This window comes from Saccostrea echinata, unplaced genomic scaffold (genome assembly GCF_033153115.1).
Source record: "Saccostrea echinata isolate AGI-Se365-2 ecotype Australia unplaced genomic scaffold, CSIRO_AGI_Sech_v1 ptg000034l, whole genome shotgun sequence".
Classification (NCBI taxonomy): Eukaryota; Metazoa; Mollusca; class Bivalvia; order Ostreida; family Ostreidae; genus Saccostrea; species Saccostrea echinata.
The window spans coordinates 3,851,284-3,875,993 of NW_026889783.1; the positions used below are offsets into that span (position 1 = coordinate 3,851,284).

General features: G+C 32.8%; 2 protein-coding genes across 3 annotated transcripts; one reads left to right on the forward strand and one right to left on the reverse strand.

Annotated features, from left to right (window-relative positions):
- Positions 1-3,654: 3,654 nt before the first annotated feature.
- Positions 3,655-7,829, reverse strand: LOC133199578 (mediator of RNA polymerase II transcription subunit 8-A-like). Its single transcript, XM_061335394.1, has 6 exons — positions 7,704-7,829; positions 6,631-6,775; positions 5,833-5,973; positions 4,554-4,638; positions 4,152-4,319; positions 3,655-3,963 (listed from the first exon to the last, which is right to left on the reverse strand). Exons 2-6 carry the CDS (start codon positions 6,766-6,768, stop codon positions 3,881-3,883), a joined length of 615 nt encoding a protein of 204 aa, XP_061191378.1. The 5' UTR covers positions 6,769-6,775; positions 7,704-7,829; the 3' UTR covers positions 3,655-3,880.
- Positions 7,830-8,926: 1,097 nt separating this feature from the next.
- Positions 8,927-23,358, forward strand: LOC133199579 (nuclear transcription factor Y subunit gamma-like). 2 transcript variants are annotated; one of them, XM_061335396.1, is made up of 10 exons: positions 8,927-9,157; positions 9,520-9,658; positions 10,422-10,493; positions 10,733-10,846; positions 11,111-11,206; positions 11,317-11,545; positions 11,696-11,775; positions 11,965-12,120; positions 18,125-18,274; positions 22,338-23,358. In XM_061335396.1, exons 2-10 carry the CDS (start codon positions 9,530-9,532, stop codon positions 22,428-22,430), a joined length of 1,119 nt encoding a protein of 372 aa, XP_061191380.1. In that variant the 5' UTR covers positions 8,927-9,157; positions 9,520-9,529; the 3' UTR covers positions 22,431-23,358. The 2 variants fall into 2 exon arrangements, with proteins under 2 accessions (XP_061191380.1, XP_061191379.1); XM_061335395.1 differs by having other exon boundaries at positions 8,928-9,153.
- Positions 23,359-24,710: the final 1,352 nt, after the last annotated feature.

Below are 24,710 nucleotides of genomic sequence, written 5' to 3' on the forward strand. Positions count from 1 at the left end.
AAGCTCAAAAGTCCATTAAACATTACAAAATAAGCAGAGCAAACACGGACGTTAAAAAATAAGCAGAGCAAACACGGACCTCTAAGACATCAGAGGTGGGATCAGGTGCCATGGAGGAGTAAGCATCCCCTGCCGACCGGTCACCCCCGCCGTGTGCTCCTTGTCATGATCGGGAAAATCCGTAGACAATTCATTGTGTGTAAATAATGACCTAACAATTAGTATGAAAAACGTCAGTTAGCATTTGAATTAATGATAGATTGTATTTGCTGATTATGTAATTGTATCGACCATAGAACTTACGAAATGATGACTATAAACGAGACTTCTGATATTCTTGTTTCATCAACTTGTTTGTCAATAACTTACCTCGTTTTAGAAATTGTTCATACGTAGAGCATGCTCTGGCGTATCGAATCAACTGAGAGATTTCCAATGTTTTACTGAGCGGTCATTAAAAAAAATCGATGTTTGACTACAGAGCGAGATATTGGACATGTCGATAAGATGTTGGACCGCTTACGTCACAGTTTGGACGGGGTCAGCTGTATCTTATTTGCATTCGTTAGAGTTCGACAGAACTTTATTGAATTGACCAAGTTTAAACCGCAGTAGGGGTAAACAAAATTTACATCATGTTATGTCAAAATAAAAAGTAAAAGGTATAACAAAACACTTGTTGACTGTGTTCTCGGGCAAAATGCGTTTTGTAGACCCCTCGAACCAAACTGTTTGCCTTTGGCCTAACGCCCTTTGGCAAACAGTTTGGTTCTTGGGTTCGACAAAATGCATGTTGCCCTCGAACCCAGTCAATAAATGTATAACGTTAAATTCATTGGTAAACGCTTTGTCTCAAAATTATACTGAAAAAAATCTTTCAGTAAGCATTGTTATTTACTACAACTTGGCGTAAGATGTAAGTTGGATATACAATCGTGGTCATTACATACTTGCAATTAACATTCCGGATAGGGCAATATTTAATTTTCTTCGCATGCAAATACATGTATCAGTATGCTTTGTACAATTGGGGATTCGATAAAAGCTGAAAAGGGTGGATTTCACTGAGACCAGTGAAGAGAATAGAATTGAAGTGGAATTTCCTCATAGCAAGTTCCAAGTTAACTTGTTGAAAGCATTAAATATTTAGTTATTTACAAAAACAACCCTTCCGTACTTGAAAAAAAAAAACATTTAAATAAATGTTAGTGCGATAAAACAATGTTTTTATGTCTGGTATTTGACAATATCTCCACAGGTAAGAATGGTCAACAATTATATACAATGATTAATTCTTTAAATATATACAATCAAACGATAGACTCTCCCGATTCACCAGCCGACTTTCTCTTAGGGAAGAACGTTTTCCACATATCCTCCTTTTCTGGGCCAATTTTTTGGTGTATTTCACCATGGATAGTAGTTGAAAATATGAAACCATCAAAACATGGGTTTTTGTAAATAATTTCATCCTGTCTGTCTTCTTTTCGTTGATAAGTATTTGAAATATCTATGATGCTCCTTGTGGTGTATTCAGTTTGGGGAGGTCTTAATAGTTGTTCCGAGTTCTTTTTTGTTATTGTTTTGGGTACAGTGATTAAAGACGAATCTTCAGTGTCTACATCGAAATACCCTGACTCCGTCCTGCCCCCATTACCCGGCACACTTTCTTCTGCAGTGACTACAATTTCTGGATTCTGGGTATGGAGAGGTGAAACTATCTTTTCTTCTGGTTGAGTTAACTTTTCCTCGGACTTCTTGGTGGAAAATGGTGTCTCAAACAAAATGTCGGGGGTATTCGAACGGGATTCACATTTTCGGGCGATGACGGAGCTCGCATCACTAATGGAGTGGAGACGTCCTTGTGTAGACGGATCCATTGCCTCACAAGTGCAGTCCCAAGAACACTCTAAACGAAGCTGGCGACTTTCTGCGATATCAGAGTATTTCTTTGCAAGAGCTTCTTGCATCATTTTGGAAACATGAATCTCATTTCTCTGTAAACTTTTCAGATTATCAAAGACGTACTTCCATACCTTACTGCCTTTGAACTCCGAGTTCGGTTCGATGTATTTTCTAAGTGCTGTAGCACCAATGATTCCACTAGAGAACAACTCATCGATGACCTCTCCAGGTTGTACTCGTGTAGTGATATGAAAAGGACGTGAAGTAAAAGATGGCAAAATGTCAAAGGTAACAAAATTAATTAAAACTAATGATTAAGTTCAGGTTTAAAGTTCGATAAAATAGTCTATTTATGTATGTAATGATAAGGATGTAGCCCTAATTAATGGGGTTTATCAAATAAACAACTTGGCTAGAATGTTATCGAGTACTTGGGGATACAATGGATCCCTCTCTCTCTCTCGACACCCCTTCCCCCCCTTTCTACGAAGATTTGGTTTCCAGAACTCCTCTCATATTTTGCGCAGTAGCCTAATCATCTTTTGGAATATGACTGGTGGTGTAACGTAGATGTGCATTAGGTTTGGAATTTTCATTTTAATTCTTAAGACCAAATTGGGGTCGAAAAAGTGATTTTTCTCAAAACCATTTTCACAGAACTCCTCAAACTTTTGGAATATGACTGGTGATGTCCTGCAGATGTGAAATAAAATTTCGTATTTTCATAAGACCCGCTCTTGAAAGGGGGGCTAAATAGTAGCCAAATTTAAAAAAAAAACGCCCCTTTTATAAAGAAAAACCTTTCCGTGCTCTTTCTTAAACAGAATTTATGATTCATTAAATTCTTTAATTTTAGACAATGAATTTATTATTTGAAATACTAACACAGGAGGCCCGTGGTCCAATCCAATTAAAATTAGATCTTTGATCCGCTAGATAGCTTAGTGTAGCGATCTATTTGATCTAATTTTAATTAGATTGCCCATGGTCCGTTTGTTTAACAGAGCATTTTCAATTTAATTTGATACAAGTATTAATTTGCATTAAAGAATAATTATTGTGACCACTCCGCTAGTTCTCCATGAAGAAGGAGAGTATGACGTATCACATTTCCTCGGAAAATTTTCCATAAAATGTTTTATTACATTTCTGCAAATGAGCTCTCATACTATTATAGTACTACATAATACAGTAAGAAAGAGTGAAAAAGATATGCTTACTTTCTTTGGATAGAACATAAAAAGTTCACAGAAAATCAAACGTGGTGAGAGAAGAATTAACAAGGACAAATTTGGTGCCAGAACAAACATGCATAGGCGTCGGAACCAGAGAGGAGGCTAAGCCCCTCCCCCTTTTTTTGCAAAAACAGACATAATGCAGGCATTGAAAATTGGGACTTACCCCCCCCCCCCCCCCCCCCAACGTTTTTTGGTTGGTTTAGCCCCCATCCCCTCCACCTTCAATTTTCTTCTGATGCCACTGACATGTAAAAGAAAGCAAACAAGGTGACACTAGCCTGCAAAAATCCTCATGTGCAAAAATTTGACAACTTTAATGAGAAGTTACAGGTATAATGGGGACGAAACTACTCGAGGCGAAACAACTCAAAGTGAACATGTAATCGGGGCGAACCCACACGTTACCGTAAATACAATGCGAATACAAGTATTATTGTCATATGAGAGCATCTAGTTTTCAATCTTTTGTTGAAGGTTTTAACTGTAGTATTTTATATAAAACTCTTATACATGTGTTTTTAAGGTTTTTATTTCAGCACCAACAAGAAATACATTTATGTAATGTTTTTTTCTCATCATTTTTGAAATTCTATATCTTTCACTTCCAAAGTATCATACTGCATTTCACTTATGATTTTCCTTTGCTTGCCTTCTCAGTGTTCAACAATTTAACAAGTCATCAACACCAGCATAATCAGAATTTGTTCACTGATTCATCAGATTCACAGTCCTTGGTCTTAGTTTCTCTGGTAGGGATGAGAACTTGAGCCCTGCTTAATGTTGGTCTTTATTGAACTGTGAACTTTTCCTAAGTTGTTTCCTAAAACAAAAAAATATTGAAGCATAAAGACAAAAATGAAATAATTAATCAATGCAATAACAATATAGAATTTAACATCCGCCAACAGAAATAACACTATACACTGTATTCAAAATGACCTGCTGATATTGAACTAAATAGGCTCAGACTGTAAATAAACATTATACATGTTACACATGTATATGCACCTTGTGGTTTCTGCTGTGCTGCTTGTTGCTGAGGTTGCATGCTCTGTTGCTGTGACATCTCTGCTCGCCTCATACTAGCTGACTTGAACCCTTTCCCTGTTAGAACTGCTGACAGAAGTGTATTTGTATCAGCCTGTGATGATGTCTGGGAGAGAGAGGATTTCTGATCTGTGGAAGAAAACAACTCTAATGTGGAACAGCTTCAAAGAAAATGATGGAGTTTGTAGACATCACATGCCCTTAGCATAAATCTATATATATAGCAAAGTGAGTTAATTTATCAAAACATAAATGAAAGGATTTTTCTTTCTAATTTACAGTTTGTAGAACATCTTTCTCAGGTATATGGGATTAGTTGTTCCCATTTATTCAGAAATCCAAGCTTGACAAGCTGTGACTCACTGGCTTCCTTTTCCATGGTTTCCTGGTGAGACTTGATGATATCCACAATGTTACTGGTCATCTTGTTCATATTATTGATCTGTTTCTGCATAATATATATACAATTAGAGTCATTTTTATTGTTAAAATATATGAAGTCATCTTCAGTTTGGAGCTATATTTGGTATTTTTTAAAGGCATAAATATTGCTTTTCTTTTTCAAACAAAAAATAGGCTACATAACATTAATTCTTTTACTTTCATAAGGTCTTAAAAACAAGCAGGATTCTTATTTTCATGATTACTTGTGGTCATCTATTATATGGCTGGTCTTTTGCAAGGAAGTCGATAGAGATCTTAATCTTGCAGGATTTCTGGGGCATAACATCGTGTGTGCTAGTGACAATTGAATGCTTCGAACAATCAGTATGCCGAAAGTACAATATATTGCCAAGGATTGAACTTTAAACAGTAGGTTGTTTAGGCCATAATAAATAAATTCCTAGATTCTCATCCCCGCCCGCCCCGATTTTTTACCCTCACCTTGATTTTTTTAATTTCTGTTTTATTTCATCTTGATTCTGATCGGGATCAGTATTCAACTACCATGCAACTTTTGTTATAAATCCCATGAATGTTGGCATGATTTTGACAGCTGACAAGATCATGAAGATGGTAATTGAAGCGGTAATTGAAGTAATATATATGTATTAAACAAGGATCATTGGTTGTGAAAGATTGGTGATGATGTGTATTAAGGGATATGCAGATTTAAATGGACCTCTACTGTGACTTTTATTCCGGCATTATAGATAAATCTGCACTGATTGATCAGGTCAACAAAAAATCTACACATTGAATGCATAAAACAAAAAATATAAAATAAAATCCACCCGCCAGCCTTGATTTTTCAAAAATTTTGAATGAGAATCTAGGAATTTTTTTTCAGCCTTAATAAGGAATGTTTAGAGTGTTTTATCAGCTTCCAAAAGTAACGATTATCAGAAAGTTCATTAAAAATTTCAACAAAAATGTAACACATGAGGATTAACTCCACTTAAATTTTATAAGCGTAGTTCAGCAGATGTTCAGCAAGATATTTCACCGGGACTTCTTTCTTTTCTGTGCTTAAAAAATCCACAATGATTGATCTTGCATTATATTCAGCAGCACATTATCCCCTGCCAAGAAACATTTCCTACCTCCACTATGAAAGAGTTTCGTTAAGTAAGTTATTGTGATATCAAGTATTTCTTTGAAAGGCACATTATAGTAAAACTCTGTCTAGGTAGATCTATACCTGGGCCATTTCAGGTGACAAAGTGGATGCACGGCTTAAAACTGGTTGTAATCGTTCCTCTACATCTGGCTCTGGTTTGGTTCTCAGATAATGGGGCACAACATCAGCATTGAAAGCTATTACTCTTCTCTCAGTCACTTTCTAGAAATAAAAATAATTTAAGAAATTTCTGTTGTCATTTATCATGATTTCTTTTCTTGGAATCCTTGTTGCCCTCCATATTTGACACAATATGTTGCTGAACAAAATATGCTGCCTAGGAGCATTCAATTCAAAATGATAAAACATGGACTGTGGTCAAGATCATAGCTAATAGCCCAGCTGCTAACAAGGTATTTTAGGTTTATGGAATGCACTGCATTAATTACTGCTTGTTATCCCTATGTATAGCAGCTAAGTTTGCATATTGTTCAAGATCATAGATCTAGATACCTGCCATGATCTTGAATGCAGCCCTGATCTTTAAGTTTTCATTGTACTGGAAAAATGAATTGAATGACATAGATATGTAAACTTATTATCAATTTCAGAAAGCAAATGTATGTATAAATAAATGAATGATTATCAGATTCTGCAGTTCTTCTAAGGTGAAAATCTCAAGTGCCATCCTCAGTTACAATATTTTTATGTTTATTGCTGCTCTGCATGTTGTATACTAACTAATACAATTTCTAATCTGGCAATCTTATTTACTTAAAGTATTTTTATTTTTCAAGGTGTTGTGGGATGAACCTGTGATGTTTTTGTGTAAGTAATTAATCTATACAATTATTGAATAAAATAAATAAATTTACTTACCTCCAACTCTTGGTCTCTGTCACCAGATAAAGCTATTGGGAGAAGCACAGAATTTCTTAATGGTGGAACTTTTTCATTTCTGAGAAGTTTTCCAAGGGTGTTCAGCTGCCCAGATAGAAGAGCAAAGTTATCAAGCATTGTGGGCCTATTAAAAAAGCAACAAAATAAAAATCAACAAATGTATCCAAAAGTGCAATAATAGAAGTTAAGTATATTCAATTTCATTAGTGGGGCTAATAAATATACTTTTTAGTATAAGCAAACAATGCAAGTGTCTTGAAATATTATGTGAAATAAGTTCAAATAAAAGACATTATTGAATTCGATCAACATTTCCACAAGTGAATTACAGCATCCAATAAATTTTGAAATCGTCAGACCAAATCAGAGATCTATAACTTACTGAATATTTTCCGATTTTTGTAGATCATATACACTTCATTTTTATTTAAGGACCCTCTCTACACTTCACCCTAATTTCAAGGTACTTTTGTGTAGTTAGACTGACCATTCATTTGATATAGAAGTAGAATAAATTGCAATCTGCACTGTATGACATAATTTAAAATAAATCCAAGTATTGCAAACATTATATTAGACCAAGATAGAGAAGTTGAAAAATTTATTTACATGTATTTTCTCCATTTGAGTAAGAAAAAGCGAATTTTATTTATAACTACTTCATTATCTTTGAAGATTTTTCCTGGATAAAAAAGGCACACTCCCTATATTAAAAATGAATTAGTTAAATTCAAAATATCCTCCTTTACACTATATAATTTTCTCAAAGTCCAAAAAACATTTTTCGTCAGTGTATAGAGGGTCCTTAATTTGAAATGCATTATAAGCTGATTCTGAAAAACACCCATTTTGTTGAACCTTCTCATCAGAAAATACCTTCTCCAATTTATTAGAAAGGCTAAAAATTACAAAAACCTTATATGAAATTCAGTTACCTTCACCATGGACACTGAAAGTTAATGAATATTGTAATAAAATACAAGTGTGTATTAAAAGCACACACATACTCTATATTTACATTTACTTCCAGTGGCTGTGCAATATTCACATACCATTGTAAGGTGTTGTATTCATTTTCCAGTTTCAGAAGAAAATTTGCAATGGAATTCTTTATGTCCTGGACTCTCTGAATAAGAGATTCCACTGTTTGTTCCAGTTGTTTTTCTTCTTTCTGAAATTGATATACATTGCAAAATATATTTTAATCTGAACTGATATAGGTCTACATTGTAAAATATATATTTTAATCTGAATTGTGGATATTCAACAGGTCCAGCACAATCTCTTGATTAAGCTATATAGCTTAAAATAGCTACATAGCTTTATTAAGCTATTCAAAATAGCTTGATAAAGCTATTTATATGCAGGTTTTCACAAAAATGTTATTTGTACAAAATAGACAAAAAGTCACAAGTATTTGACTATATTCATATATGTAATATGGGTTATCAAATCAACAATTCAAATCAAAGATAGTTCTAACATTGCAGCATTTGAATACTTTTAAGCAAAAGATGAATTTCCATTGTTTGGGTAACTGTACACTACCTTGTGTGCGTTGAGGCATGGATAAGTATGATTGCTTCTCATTGTACTGAATTATTACCAATCAATTATCTTGTTGACCATAATTGGCCTCCTTTATAATTTCATCAAAGAAGTAACTGTATCAATTGCTTTATATAGCCCCAAAACTTTTAGAACTTTGAGTACAAAGTCTCTTAAGGAGACACAATTTGATTAGTGATTTTTACATACATTATTTTCATAAGAGTTCAAGGTTGAATATCATCACTGCACCAAGGTGCGACTTTTTGTGCATACTTGGAAAATAACACATTTGAAAAAAAAGTGTGATAAATCAAGCTATTCTGAATAGCTTAATAAAGCTATATAGCTAAATCAAGCTATATAGCTTAATCAACAACATTTTTTTTTAAAGTTAAGATGGCATCTAGTTACTAGTTTTCAGTTCAATGATCTGAAAAACATTTGGATGGGCAACCAGATATTGTCCATCCAATTTACTATTCGATTCTAATATAATTTCTTTAGACCATATCAACATGATCAAGCTACAATCTCAGAACATTACAAACTCGATCTTCCAATAGATTGCTTCATGCTCATTGCTTTTCTTGAATGCTTTGACAGAAAGTATACAACTGATTTCAAATGAATAAATACATTCAATCTTAACAAATTGACATTCGTTAATTCATTCAATCACCTGCATTTTTCATCTACCGGAAGCTGTGTGTGTGTGCTTTCTGTTTATGTACGTGACGCATGCGCATTACTTCTCCAATCAGAATCCGCCATTTTCTCTTCCCATAAAGAAGGAAACAAAACATTTTTTTTTTGTTTTCTATACTAATTTGCTGAAAAATAATATCAAACTTTTGCTAATAAGTGCCAGTTATTTTCAATAGTAGTCCTTTTTATCCCTTTTCCAGTGTTCGCGCACCTGTATTTGGACTAGATAGTTCTTCACTCTCATTGGTGGGTAGGTCATTGGTTCATGTGTTGATTGGGTATGTAAATTCTGACCAAATTATTGGTCCAAATGCCACAATCAATCGTATTGTAGATGGCCAGCCAGTAGTTTTACTCTGTTGCAATTTACAAAACACTATAAAATGTCACACAATGTCTTGATTGAAAAATTATAGTATATAAATAATGTGTTTAAAAGATTTACGTACTGTTGAAAAATGTATAGACACCTGATAAATATGGTTAGTATCAAAACGATTCCATTTTATATTCATTTATTGCAGTCGTTGGAGTGTTCTACACTGTTCTTTTTTTCATTTTTACTATCTAACCAGACTGATATACAAAATATTTTATCGTAATTTTTTTTAGGATTTGAAGAATGTCTGATCCTAACTACACTCCAGGTGGATCCTCCCCCTCAGGGGGAGTCACTATCAGTGGTGAGGCAAACATGATGCTCCAGCAATTTTGGCCCAAGACCATCAGCAACATTAGAGGCCTTAAGCAGGTAGCTATATAAAGTATATATTGTATTTTGCCACCTGATCTTAAAATAACTGCGATTGTCAGTTCAGTCACTGAAAAAATATAAATTAACTTACATAGAAACAGTCACCAGTGCTGAAATGAATTGTTGTAAGAAAAAACAATTTTTTTGTTATATCTCATTGAGTATACTTTATATGTTTATTCACCAATCAAGGGCCCTCAGGGGGCATATACAATTATTTCAGAATGATTACATATAAATAATATTAAAGTATATTGTAATATGACAGAATATAAATCATATCTATCATGAGGGTACAAATGAAAGATGTACAATAACACGAGTAGGATACTCATGAAAATGCAAGATTTGCAACATAGTCACAATAGTCTGAAACTGGATCAAAAATATTGAGTATAGGAAGAAAACTGAAGGAAGATAAAGAAATTGACAATAATAGCAGTATGCTAATACATGTATATAGTGTGGCTTGAATACAGAGGGCACCAGGGGACGATGCCTCTGCATAGTCAATCTTACTGACACATCTGTACCCTAAGTATTCAAGACACTCATTCAGAATCATTTAGGTGATAGCATTGAGTATATATAACTGTCAAGTTTATAGCAAAACTATGTATGATTTAATTGACTTCCTTTAATACCAATCATAATACATGCAGTTATCCTTTTATTAGTTTGTTAAAAGTAATGATTTATTTTTATCCGATACTGATAAGTTGATGGTACATGTTCTCAATTATGATATGAAATATTTCAGGATGACTTTAAGCAACAAGAGTTACCTTTGGCCAGAATAAAGAAAATAATGAAACTTGATGAGGATGTCAAGGTTAGCACATTGCTCTAAAAGCAGCAGATGATAGGTTGTTAATGTTCATTACTGTGTAATAAACTATTAGAGTTGCAGTTTTAGACCATGTACAAGAAATTGAAGATACAAAATTACATTTTAAAGTATTTAGTTAAACTAGCACTAAATTACTATATTTTACCAGTTTGTATTTAGTTAACTAGCAGTATTTACATTTTTGTCAGCCCCTTTCATACTTATGGTTTTTGTTGCTATAGATGATCAGTGCAGAAGCACCAGTGTTATTTGCCAAGGCTGCTGAAATCTTTATAAGTGAGCTATCTCTCAGAGCCTGGATCCACACAGAGGACAACAAAAGGAGAACTCTGCAGGTATTTATAAAACTAAATTTGGAAGTGTCTTGAAAAAAATAAGAACTTAATCATTTTGTTCTACTACATAACGTTCACACATGAATTTTGAATTGTCCATAACGTTTAGCTTGTTAAATATGTGTCTTTGCCACAATAAATACTAAAGTAAAAAAAAAAGTTTAGAAATTGAAATGCAGCTTTCTTTTTTTTTTTTTTTTTTCTTTTTTTTCTTTTTTTTTTGAGACACTGGATCAGTATACATACATAGAATGCATTTTGCAGAGAAATGATATTGCCATGGCCATTACCAAATTTGACCAGTTTGATTTTCTCATCGACATAGTTCCGAGAGATGAACTCAAGCCTGCAAAAAGACAGGTACTGGTAAACTATTGTTTTAAAATCAAAAAACCTTTGTAATTTCATTGCAAATGTTTGTGTGTTTCATGCAAATGCCCTGATTTACTATTTCTTCTCTATATAAACAGGATGATAGTACAAGGAGCACATCTATGCTGCCAGATCAAATACAGTATTATCTTCAACTTGCCAGTCAGCAGGCTCAGCAACAGCAGCAACAGCAACAACAACAGCAACAGCAGCAGCAGCAACCAGTTCAGCAGACAGCCACACCACAACAAACAGTGCAACAGACACAACCTGTCCAGACACAAATAACACAACAGCAACCCCAAGCAACACAGATACAACTACCTGGTACATTGTATAACATATTCAATTCTCTGTCTTCATGAAGAAAACTTAAAAAGTTACTTTTATTTTGTAAAGAAGTGAAAAGTAAAGGAATGTCAGTAACTTGATAGTGTTGTCATTCTGAAGAATAAATGTTAATTTTCAATGTTTCAGGGGGTCAAATTATTCAACAGCCCTTCCAGATTCATCAGCCTGTTTCTGCTCATAATCCTGTGGCAGCTCAAAATCCAGTGGTAGGTTTCAATATTCCAAAGGCTTAATTCTAGTTTTGGATGATACCTTATCCTGATATTAATTGATACCAATTACTAGATTGAGAAATTTTACAATTACTATGTACATGTAGTAATAGTAAAATTTGTCAGTTATCACATGTGAACATACCTTTACTAGATAAGAAAGAAAAGGATTCACAATTTCAGGTAGCACAGCCTCAGGTGATTCAAATTCAAGCTCCTCATCAACAAACAATACAAACAAGTCAACCTCAGGTGCAACAAGTTCAAATTCAGCAACCCCAACAACAGACACAAGTGTATCAACAGGTCATCACCCCCAATGGAGTGCAAAATGTCCCTGTAAGTTTACTCTACCCAAGGAAATATTGACTGGGTCAGGTATCTGACTCAAGAAAATTGGTCTGACCATCAAGGACCAACATAGGGGACGATTGAGGTGAAATACATGTAGTTACTTTTGGGCTTCAAACTTCACCATAAATTATCAAAAAAGCAAAGTTTAAGTCGCCTTAATATTTTCATAACCTCCCTCTCTCCCTCATTTTTGTAAACCTTAAAAAATCTATTAAGAACACGTGGTAATATCGTCACTTTTGGTGTTATCACTGCTGAAATAGATGAATGTCAGCAGGGCACTTGTACCTGTTTCGCTGCTAATGACCACTGCATCGAATCGTCTAGAATTTATGCTTCCGCATATGAAAAAGTACATTGTTACAAGTTATACACAACAAGACGCAAAACAACTGGGCAGCTATGGATGTCATACCAAAGATGTTAGAGATGATTTTGTACCTTTTTTATTGTCAAAAGATTAATTTATGCTGTGAATACAAACATATTTTACTGTTAAATTTAGAGCTATTAACTGTCTTGTGCAATCACACGTAAAAAATAAGGCTGATTGCATGATGAATTCGCTCAATCAGCATGCAGTAGTAGATCTTGTTTTCATAACAAAGTAATACATTTGTTATTCTTTGTTTTCATTTATTTATTAATAAATACACATTCACAAAAAATGATGATAAGGAATTTGTCATTTAAAATGAACTTTGAAGAGAATAAAACAAAACCATGACTTTGCCAAGGGCCTGAAAATATGGAACAATGAGAAGAGAGAAATGTTTGAATCTTAAATGTTAACATCATGTAAATGATTAATCAACTGTGAATTTTGCATACTATGCAAGTAATAAAATTACTTTGAAACGTAAGCCTATCAGATGAAAACTTTTAGATTGACAATGTGTATTTTTCTTTGCTTAGATATTTATGAGCCTTGTTATTGGAAAATATCAAACAATATTTTTTTTTTAAATCTACCTTTTTGTCTCTTTCAGTATTCTTAGGATGTTTAAGTAATACAAAGAAATTAATGTATTTAAGATATATACATTGACATGTATTTAATTTTTTTTATAGTTTTAATAATGATCAATGTGCACTGCGTTAAGAAGTCTCCCTAGAATTTGATTTAGCTTTGTAAACCATGGGTTTAGATGGCACTGAAACTGCTACAATTTTCATTTAAGAAGTATCAAATGGTTTCCCTCAAGCCAGTAAAAATTTTGATTTTGTGGTACACTTTATTTTAAAAGCCTCAAAGTTCCTTGGGTGTACTCACACATGAAATAGCTTCCCTCAAGCCATTTGAGTTCAACTTGTTTGAACTTGTGATATTTTCAAAGAAAATAAAACTATATAGTTATTATTTCAATATAAAGAGCAAATCCAGGATTAAGTCCACTTGATTTCTTCCATCCTCCTAAAATAAACAAAGTCAATGTATACAGAGTTTTTATCATATGCAACTGCAACCAATTTTAAACATTCTTTAAAGTATGGTAAGGGATAGCTTACATATAGAATATACTGAATAAGAGAGATTGGAGACATTATCTCCTGATTTGTCATATTTCATAGCAGTATTAAAAGACAAACCTTCAAGTTGGTTTTGAAATGTTTCTAAATTTGCATGTAAGTAAAAAATATATATGAAGTTTTAGCCAACGTAAAAACATGTACAAGAAGCTCTAAAAGGCATATAATTTGTGTTCATTGAAACTTAATAGTTCCTGCATATATGTTAAGGGCAGGACCTCATGTGTTAGCCAAATTTGAGTGACAATACAAAATTAAGTAAGAATTTGCATGTATACATGCATTTGAAATTTGTACATGTATAATTAATGCTGGAAAAATATGGACTGTATACTTATGTACTCAGTGGGAAAAACTGAGCAATTTGAATAATAAAAAAAGAAGTCAGATATTTTTTAAAAGAAATCCATCCATTCATCAATGTTTGGCATATTAGAATTAGCCTCTAAAAATTAATAGAATCTTTACCGTGTTAACTGATTTAGACTTCAAAATCTTGAATTATTTTAATGTCAGTGTTCATATTATGGATAGGAAAATGCGCTTTTTGGTTGTTTTCTAAAGCTATAATCCCTGCAAAGATCATATTTAAATAATTAATTCAATTTATTGACATCACCAAGTTGATATACAGTCAAAATAAGAAATCAAATGACAGGTAACAGATGAAAAGAAAAAATATTATAACATAATGGCTATAGCATGCAAGATAATTTTACACAATTCTTTATAGTCCCTTTATTTGTTTTCTCTGCATAAAGCATTTATCTAAGTAGTTACATAAACGTTTTGTAGCATTATAATCACACGTGTTAACAATTTCTTTAATGGGATCAGTACCACAGTATAATTTATCATCCAAATATCACAATATTGAAATCAAAGATTGTCATAAACAGGATAGTAAAGTACAAAGTGTTTTTCATTTTCAACCATTAATTTACAAGCTTAGCATAAACATTTTTTCCTTAGGTATTATTGGTTTACAATATCTACCTGTTTCATTGAAGAGTGAATGTGCACTGATTCTTAATTTTGTTAGCCGTGATCTTTCATGCTTTTTCAAGGGAAACTTTAAGTAATCCTGCAATTAATAATCAGTAAAATTTAAGATTTTACAATTGAAATAAAGTATTCCTGAGTTAGAAGATGAGATTTTGCTCAATTGTTCAAAGGTCATATCAACAAAAGTTTTATTTATTTTAAACATCAAGTCCTTATGGGAAGTATTTAAAGAGGTCAAGTTTAGTTTTTGTTGAAGATTGAAAATCTTGCTTTGCCATGAAGTATAACCCTTTTTCAGAGCTGTCTCTTTGTCCTCTTTGAAAGCTGATACTAAAAGTGCATTACTATATGTGGTATTTGATTCCATATATTTCTTAATCTGATATAATATTTAAACATGTTTTCATAACATAAATAGGAAAGTGGTTAAAAACCTAGTTCAGCATTGACTGCTAAATTATTAAAAATGTGAGGTATCAAATTTATATTCAATTTGATGAATGAAAATGCCTTTGCTAATTTAGACCCCCCCCCCCCCCCCCCAAAAAAAATCTTGAGTCTGGATGGCACATTATGTCCTCTTGCCTCTTTAAAAATGTTATTTTAAATTGCTATATGATTTACAGTATGTAATGTGCACTATAAATATGGTGAAAACTTTTGAAAAATGAAAAAGTGTAATAAACATTAAAAAAAACAAACCCAAAAGCACTGGTCAGGATATAATTTGATATTATGTACATGTAAATGGGAAAAAAAATCTTGGTTTTACAATTACATGAAAAAAAAAAAAAAATTAAAGTTAGGGGAAAAAAGTTATAATTTTTTTTACACATCAACTTCCTTATAATGAATACATCAGTGTATGCAAAACACAATGTATACAAAATATGTTTTATGCAGGTTTCTAATTTATTGTGTAAAAGTTACTGAAATAAACTGAATTGTAACTCATGAATCTTTTATTCTAACTTTAAGACAAAAAGTCAAAGGTTTCGAGTCATTTGTATGGGGAATGATCTGTTGATGGTATGTTGTCTATAAGTATTGCATTGAGTAATCAAGACAGTGCAATTAAAAAACAAAAATGCACTAAGAGCACACAAGGGGCCAGAATCATTATACAAGTTAAGATATAAAGAGAGTGTATGGCATAGTGCATCTGACCCCTGTGACTCCTCTTTTAGGAGCAGAAAATTTGAAAGTGTATCCTAAAGTAGAAATATCTGAACATTTAGTTTGAAATGTTGGTAAATCTCAATACTACAGCATATAGGAGGGCTTTCAAAAATGTTCATGGACACATGCTATTTTTTTGTTTACATTAACAACACTGCCATGTGTGTGAAACAATATTAAAATATAGACCTTTAGTGAGTAAATACATAATTCAAATCACTATAAATATTATCAGCTTCAATATTAAGTATATTGAAGACGCACGGTCCAGTCCGACGTAAAGCTAAATTCATAATGTACTGTAAAAACACTTACCATATTTTAAGGTCACCTAAGTCACTCAGGTGGCCTATTGCTACCTGTTTTTGTTCTTCGTTGTGCGTTGTCCATTAACATTTGAACATTTTGAGCTTCTTCTGCGGTACCGCCAAACCAATTCTAACCAATTTTGGCATACAGCATATATTAGGGAAGGGATACAAAATTTGTGAATTTCAATGCTATTTAAGCTTGGGCTGTGCACACTTTCCGGACCCTAGCTACTGGTATCATGAATTTTACATAAAATTTAAGTTAAAAAAATCAAACCTAACAAGTTTAACTTGAATTTTTACAACAAACATTTTTATGCCCCGCCATGAATATGGCCGGGGCAAATAGTGTTTGTCATGTCCGTTTTCTGTCCTTCCATCTGTCCTTCCGTCACACTCTGCGTTTAGCTCTGTTCAAAGCTCAGTTTCAAAGAAACTATCCAAGATATTTTTATCAAACTTCATATGCTGATAGATATTGATGAGAGCTATGCAACTGCATCAACATTTTTTGACTTTGACCTTTCCTTTGACCTTGACCTCACTTTTCTTAAATTAGTGTTTAGCTCAGTTTTAAAGATACCATTCAAGATAGTGTAATCAAACTTCATATGCTGATACATACTGATGTAAGCTATTCAACTGCATCAATATTTTTTCACCTTGACCTTTGATCTTGACCTCACTTTTCTCAATTTGTGTTAAAATGTTGCATTACTAATATACCCTCAGTGGGGCATTCATGTCCTATGGACATATTTCTAGTTTGTATACAATATGTACCGGTTTATATTAGACCTTTTAAAATGACAAAACGCCATTGTCCTCCAACTTTTTGGACAGTCCTTGTATAGTAGAAAACAGCTACTGTTATAAATGTCATTAATAGTTTGCTTAACAATTGTCAATAGGATACATTCCAAGATAAGAAATTTATTTTTTAAATAATTTTTCTTATATTAACATGATCTTGAACCAAATCTGAATTTGTAAAAGAAACTACTCAGTGAAAATCATTATAAGTTACATCAGAACTTGATCGATACATTTAATTCTAGATAAAGTTCAATGTTCGTCATTCAGCTTGACATTATGTAGGATATATTCCAAAGAAAATAGTATTCTCCTTCATACTGTCAGAATCAAATTAACCATAAGAAGTTCAAAAGTAAATACATGTATTATAAAGGTATATGTTTGATTTCTGATTCTGAATATGAAATAAAGTGGCCTGGTGTCTCCATACCTTATCCCACCGAAATTCCCCCAACTTTGTTATTTTCCAATATCAGACTTGTGTTTCTTGTGTCTTTTTAACCATCGAATACCATGAATACTGGTTCTCAGGGAAACAAAAAATCCCAGATAACAATCTTCTCACAATTATTGATCACAAGTAGCCTTTCACAGAATGTTCAGTTTGAAACAGAACCCTTTGTCAAGTGAATTCAAAATATAACCGCTTTCCAAGCCGATTTACCTTGTGCCGTTTTGTGAAAAATATACAATGGCATTTAGTGCAATATTTATATACAATTGTCCGTCTCAAATGTATAAGTAATAAAAAAACAAGATTCAAAATTTCACTGGGAAATGAATTGGATTGGTACAAGATCAAATCCAGTGAAGTTCTTTAAATTTGTTATATATTACTTAATTGTTTGCACATTATAATATTTACATGTATTTGTTTTGCACAGTGTAATTACTGTCATATAAAAATTTTGAATAGTATAATTATGTTTTGAGCAGTATAATTATTTACATGTAAATGTTTGGAATAATATAATAATTTACTTGTAAATGTTTTGAAGAATATAATTATTTACATGCAAACGTTTGGAACAGTACATGTATAATTATTTATGCTGCATACAGTATGTGAGGCTATCATAGTTTGTCAGTACCTTTAGCAGAGTAAGATAGACAGAGACAAACAATCTGATGGTAAAACTGTGTTGTAGATTCAACTGACACCAGCCCAGTTACAAGCCATTCAGATGCAGCTACAAGGAAAGCAGGGAAATCAGCCAATCATTATCCAGTCCTCAGAACAACCAGCCGTCCAAACAATACAGACAGTCACACAGGCAGACCAGTCACAGTTTGGACAGGTACAATGAAATAACCACAGAAATAGTCCAAGAAATCCAAAGGATGACTAAATATTAAATGGGGATAATATCTTTTGATTATTTTAATTCAATTTTAGTAGCTACATGTATATGTAATAAACAAGTAGCTATATGTAATAAACAAGGTGACATAATGCTGTCTGTTTTTATGCCCCCCTTCAAAGAAGGGAGGGCATATTGCTTTGCTGCAGTCTGTTGGGCAGTCTGTCTGTCACTCCACCAACAGTTTCCTTTCATTTTCTTCACAGAGGTTGCACATACTGAAATGAAATATAGTATACAGATTTATCGTAAGAATATCTAGGTCAGGTTCTGTTTTGGGTACGATTGAGCAATTTTTGACAGAGTTATGCCTAGGGATGTGCAATTTTATTGGTATACCGGTATATCGTGATTTTTAATTGTGTGATACATATCGTGACTAAAATACTGGTATTTAGGTATATAATTGTATATTCCAGAAAATATTCATTTACTTGTTCAATCTTTCTAATTACAATTACAGGAAGTGTAAAAAAAAAAAGAACGGCATCTTAGCATCCAAACATGATTAATGTAATGTAAATTCAAAAAATGAAAAAATTTAAAGTAAAATTATGTTTTTCCAGTATATTTTCAGGAAAAATTATGAACATTCATTATGAACATTCATTTAAAACCATTGTAAAACTTGCTTGTAAAAATATCATGATATTATCGTGATATTTTGGGAGAAAATCGTGATATATTGCGATATGAAATTTTTGGCAATACCCATCCCTAGTTATGCCCCTTTGACTTAGAAAAATTCCAATTATTTGCAGTTTTCATTCATTTTCGCCTTAGGGGTTGCACATACGAAATGAAAATTTGGTATACAGATTTATAATAAGACTATCTAGGTCAAGTTCTGTTTTGGGTACGATTGAGCAAACTCTGTAATGTATGTCCAGGGGGAGGGGGGCATAAGTGTTTCACAAACATCTTTTGTTCATCCAGCTTTGCTCAAAAAATTTTGACTGGTAGTATTAAAAAAATCCTCTCCAGATCCATCTTACCTAGTTTCATTAAAACTTACATTATCTCAAAGCATCCTTTGGATATTGGGATTCAAATTTGTTAAAAATAAGGGTCAACAGGATTTGACTAGTGTTGTCAAATCGGACGATTTTTAGTAACCGGGTACTTGCTTACTTTTCCGATCGAGTAACCGGTTACTTGGATGGTTTTTCTTTAGACCTCAAAACACTCTTTTTTGCAGTTTTAATACTAAAAAGTAATTAAAATACATTTTGTATTTGTAACGTCACCATTTCTATATTTATCTCATCATTTTATACCGGTATATATAAAACACAAATGCACTGCTTATGCAACTTTATTCTTAATTACAAACAAAAGTATTTTTTTCTCGAACATCCCTTAATACTTTGCTGTTTTGAGGGATGTCCTTTATAAAATATGGCTTGATTCAGAGTAAAATTTCAATCAAAGGTGGTTTAGCATATTTTTGGTCCCACCCGTGTATGTATATTCCATTTCAATACAACCAATATTTTACAACTAACGGATTTAATTTCAGTCACTCTTTTAAAAGATTTGGGTGCATTTGGCGGCGTTATCTTTAATCTTGTATACTGCGGACTAGCACGGATTTATAAGAGATAATTATAATTAACCCAAGCCTTCAAAACTTGTATATCCCTTGGCAATCAAAGCCTCCAATTAGATAATTTGTGAAATACTTATCAAAACAAATCGGTCGTATTTGTAAAAAGCTAGGTCGAGTATATTGTTAAATAACGGTAAATTAATTATAGAAATTTATGAACAAAATTATTATATTTTTTCCTGCTGATTTCAACATGTTAAAATATAAATTTTATATATACGAGTAACCGAGTAGCAGTTTTAATAACCGATACTTGTATCGTTCGATGGTTAACCGGGTACTTGTTGACAACACTAGATTTGACATTTACTTTTCTTAGTACCAGACCAGTTGGGCTTCCTAAAATTTTTTTTTTTTTTTTACAAGACCCTATCCTACATCCAGTAGCCCTGACCAGACATTTAAAAATACTTAAAATATTTTAAATACAGTGAGTCTTAGATGATTTTTAGTTCTTCACTATGTTAAATAAAAAAGAATTGTTGGGAAAAAAATTGTTTATCATTATCTGAGCCCCCTGACTGAGTATGAAGATGTGATGACAGAACTCAGCAAGTCCCCTGTGGGAGAGACTACATACATTGAACCTAGTGATGTTATATAAAATGGGTTGGGGCAGTTTATGCTTTATAAACTGCAAAGTGGTTTTAAAAAAAAAGTGTAAACTGTTCCAACCCAGTTTATACCGTATAAATTGGGAAGCTATTATAGTCATTCTTCATAATTTTTCATTTATTTAGTGTAAGAAAAAAAAGATGATTGCCCTTAAAAGATGATTTCAAAATGTACAAAATTTAAATGTAATGTTAGGCAGATTGATATGTTTTTGATGCAAGTCATTGTGACATGGGCAACCCAATTTATATGATATTAAGTAATTTTTTTATCCAATCAAATACCATGTTATAACCAGAATTATATTATATATCAATGTTTATTTTATAAAACTTATGTTCTCCAAAACTTTGCTAGGACATAATTCCCACAAAAATGTCAACATTGAAAATAGGGTCATTTATTCTGATGCAGCTTTTCAAATTTTAGTTTAAATTTCTAACAGATTTAATACTTTGTTTTTTAAATATTTTTGAATTCATTTAAAGTGTATATGATAAGCTTTACCTTCATTTTCCATTCTAATCAATGAAGTGGATGTCTTAATTAAAAGCATCTCTTCTGATCATGACCATGATAGATCATGATCTATGTATACAAAAACAATCTAATTGAAATCAGATCCTTTGATCCACTCACATAGATTGCTACTATTCAGTAGCCAAAGGCTCAAGTGAGCTTTTCTGATCGAAGAGTGTCTGGTGTCCATCTGTCATCTGTTGTCCATTGTCTGTCATCTGTGATCTTTTCACATTTTCAACTCCTTCTCCAGAACTGGAGACCAATTTCAACCAAAGTTGCCATAAATCCTTGGTGAAGGGGATTCAAGATTGTTCAAATGAAAGGCCATGCCTTCTGTCAAGGGGAGATAAGTAAGAATTAGTGAAAATTTAATGGTATCTTTCAAAAATCTTCCCAAGAACCACTTATTGGCCAGAAAAGATTAAACTTGTGTAGTAGCTTCAGTACATAGTGTAAATTCAAGTTTGTTCAAAGCATGACTCCTGGTGGTAGGGTTGGGCCACAATGGGAGATCAAAGTTTTACTTAGGAATATATAGGAAAAATCTTAATCTACCGAAGAACAGCAAAAACCTGGTAAATGATATTATATGAAAGCATCAGATAAGGAATATTCCAGACATAATTCTGAAGTCAAATGAATGAAGTGGATTTAAAGATGACTTCAAATATAATGGGGGGGGGGGGGGTTAGGCCCCAAGTCTGGGGTAAATGATGCAAAATCCTGCATTCTGAGCATTTCCTGGCACTTAGTTTTCATTATAAAATGTTATCTTATTTAAGGAAAAAAGTTACAAATGTGGATCTTTAAAAATCTCTTTTTCTGACCAATGTATCCATCTACAGTGTTGAAAAGGTTGAACTGGGATTAAATTTTCCATATTGCATGTATATAGGAAAAGATTTTTCTTCATAACTGCAAAGTCATGTTAGTCAAATTGATATTGAAGCATCCCCATGTTGAGTGGATTCAAAGACCCCTTAAAGTTGGAGTGGGACTTAAATATGGGGTCACAAATTTTCATGGGAATATAAAGGAGAAAAATCTTAAAAAATCTTCTTTAGAACTTACTCAGATGAGCATTGTGGTCCATGGGCCTCTTGTTTTTAAAGCGTGGCCTCTGGGGCAGGAATGGGGCCCAAAGGGGTTCTAACATTTTGAAAGAAATACAATGTTGTGACTGTACATACTTAAAAAATCTCAAGATCTACCTTTGTTATCAAAAAGCATAATATTTTTATTGTTTTTTGACAGGGTGTTTATCAGATACAGCAGTTACCAAATGGTCAGCAAGTGTATATACAACAAACAGAGGCAGAGCACACAGAGGGACAAGATGCCTCCTAGCAGGAACAAAGGAACACTCTTATAGGATCTCCTGTTCTTCTGGAGCAAAGACAGAGTTTCATATCTAATCTACATATTTTATAACTCCGGATCTAATCTGGTGTTTTTAACTAATGTGTGAAAGGTTGTTAAATACATGCACATGTACTAGGGAAAGCTTGATAAATGTGTGTTCATTATTTTATTTTGAGGCCTTTCACAGTCATTTATGTTATTTAGTACTGCATTTTCAAAATATGCATTTTAGTAGCATTTGTGGATTCTTTCAATGAATATTTCTTAACAAACATGAAATCTGATTTCCTGTTTAGATGGTTGAGATTGTTTTAAGCTGTTCAAAATTTTTCTAAAGCATGTACTCAATGTTGTTTTCTTTGATACTATTCTCTTTACATTACATGAGTAAGACCATATACAATGGTTCTATGTTATTCATATACACACAGTTATAAAATGTGAAGGGTGACAATTCTCCTCCTGTCACTGAGGGAAAGTTTGTACACTCATTTTGAAAAACTTGTGGCGTACCAGTACATTGTTATCATCATTAATAATTGTTTTAATCATGTTTATATTTAATGTATGTGTTTCTTGTATGTTGAGAAGTTACTGGCTCAGGTAGATCATTTGAAACGTTTCATTGTTCCATTTAGGATTACAGAAATACATCTAGATCTTGTCATTAAAAATGCAATTTCTAATAAATCATTTATAATGCCAGCCAATTAATCCATGTATTCATTTCTGCTGAGAATGTTTTTATGCATTTGTTTGAAGTGTATTCAGTATTTTCTGCCATATCTTTTTTTTTTTCATTTTACAAATCACAATATTCAATATTCTAAAATGTTTTGCAGCAAAATGACCCCCCTCACCCACACATAAAATTATTTATTGTATTAATGTTAATAAAGACCTTTGCAGATGATGTATTTGTGTTTATAAAGAGAACTTTACATTGTCAAATCCTACACAGGATTGACTCCATTAATACTGAAATTTGGCATATACAGAACATGTAAATTTTATCTCTAATGGTGGACTATATACCATGAACAAATATCTGGAGAAAAAATATTGTTGAGAATTTTCAAATCCATGGTATATGTGCGTAAGTAATAAGATGATATGAATTGGATCATGCCATTTTCACTCGCCAAATCATATGATCAATCAAAAGCAAAGTATTATCTGAGATAAGTTGTCTACTTGTGATTAGTCAGCCTTCGGATCAAGTGGTGTACGTTCAACTATAACGCAAAGAGTTCCCAAGATAATGATCAGATATTAAAATATGACCTAAAATTCTTTACACTGTCAGACTACCATGGCCAACCAGTTGTAAAAAGTTGGATGACTATCAAGAATATGTAAATGGATAGAAATATTTGATGCAAATGAACTGGAGAGTAGGATGAACTCCAGTCATAAGAGGCCCAACGGTCACCTGAGTATGATACAACTCTGTAAAGGATCCATAAAATGGTACTAAGATAATTAACCAAAATAAATTGATAGAGGAAGTCCAGTTGCTCACAAAGAGAAATAGGGCAATCGAGGTTTGTCTGCTGATCTGCAGCTCTGAAAGTAGATTTATTTACTCGCCTGTATATACCAGTGCTGACTACACTCCCAGTAACACCAATCTTATAAATATATCATGTTTAAGAACTACTCTATAGTCCACTGTAAATTCCTTCTATTAACAGCACCTGCTCTTTAACCAGGGTTGGCAAAAAACTGGGAAATACTCATATTTCCCAGGACGGTGGGAAATACTGGTAATTACCGGGAATTACTGGTATTTCCCGGGAAATACTGGGAAATAAGAAATAGCTCCATATTTCATTCATATTGGCATGTAGTACCCCTTATTGGTTAAATTATCTATCTGGTATCACTGCCCTGATTTAAAAATTCTGTTTTCAAGTAATTCATTTATATAATCATAACACAGCATACTCATATACCAGTCATGAGTGTCATTTGTTTCATGCTTGAGTCAAATGTAGTCTATAAAGGTCCAATGAACCCAAAGATCCCATTGGGTTTTTTATGTAACTAAAAAAGGATCAGAATCTATTAAAGTGAATTGTTAAATGTACAGTATGGTCTAAATATCTTTCTTTCTTCGTTACTGTTACTTTAAGCTTTGCAGCTTATCAGTATATACAATATGATACAAACAGATACAGTACAGAAATAGATAATAATATCAAACCTAAGAAGCCATTCTGTTCTACTCAAGGTAATTATCTCTCAAAACAGGAGCACAAAACT

Bases quoted from the DNA above. Each gene is read 5' to 3' on its own strand.
- LOC133199578 (XM_061335394.1), bottom strand. From the start codon at position 6,768: ATGCTTGATAACTTTGCTCTTCTATCTGGGCAGCTGAACACCCTTGGA. The intron at 5,974-6,630 runs GTAAGTAAATTT...TTTTATTTCTAG, and splicing joins ACAGAGACCAAGAGTTGGAG to AAAGTGACTGAGAGAAGAGT. The intron at 4,639-5,832 runs GTATAGATCTAC...TATATTATGCAG, and splicing joins TGTCACCTGAAATGGCCCAG to AAACAGATCAATAATATGAA.
- LOC133199579 (XM_061335396.1), top strand. From the start codon at position 9,530: ATGTCTGATCCTAACTACACTCCAGGTGGATCCTCCCCCTCAGGGGGA. The intron at 10,494-10,732 runs GTTAGCACATTG...TTGTTGCTATAG, and splicing joins AACTTGATGAGGATGTCAAG to ATGATCAGTGCAGAAGCACC. The intron at 18,275-22,337 runs GTACAATGAAAT...GTTTTTTGACAG, and splicing joins ACCAGTCACAGTTTGGACAG to GGTGTTTATCAGATACAGCA.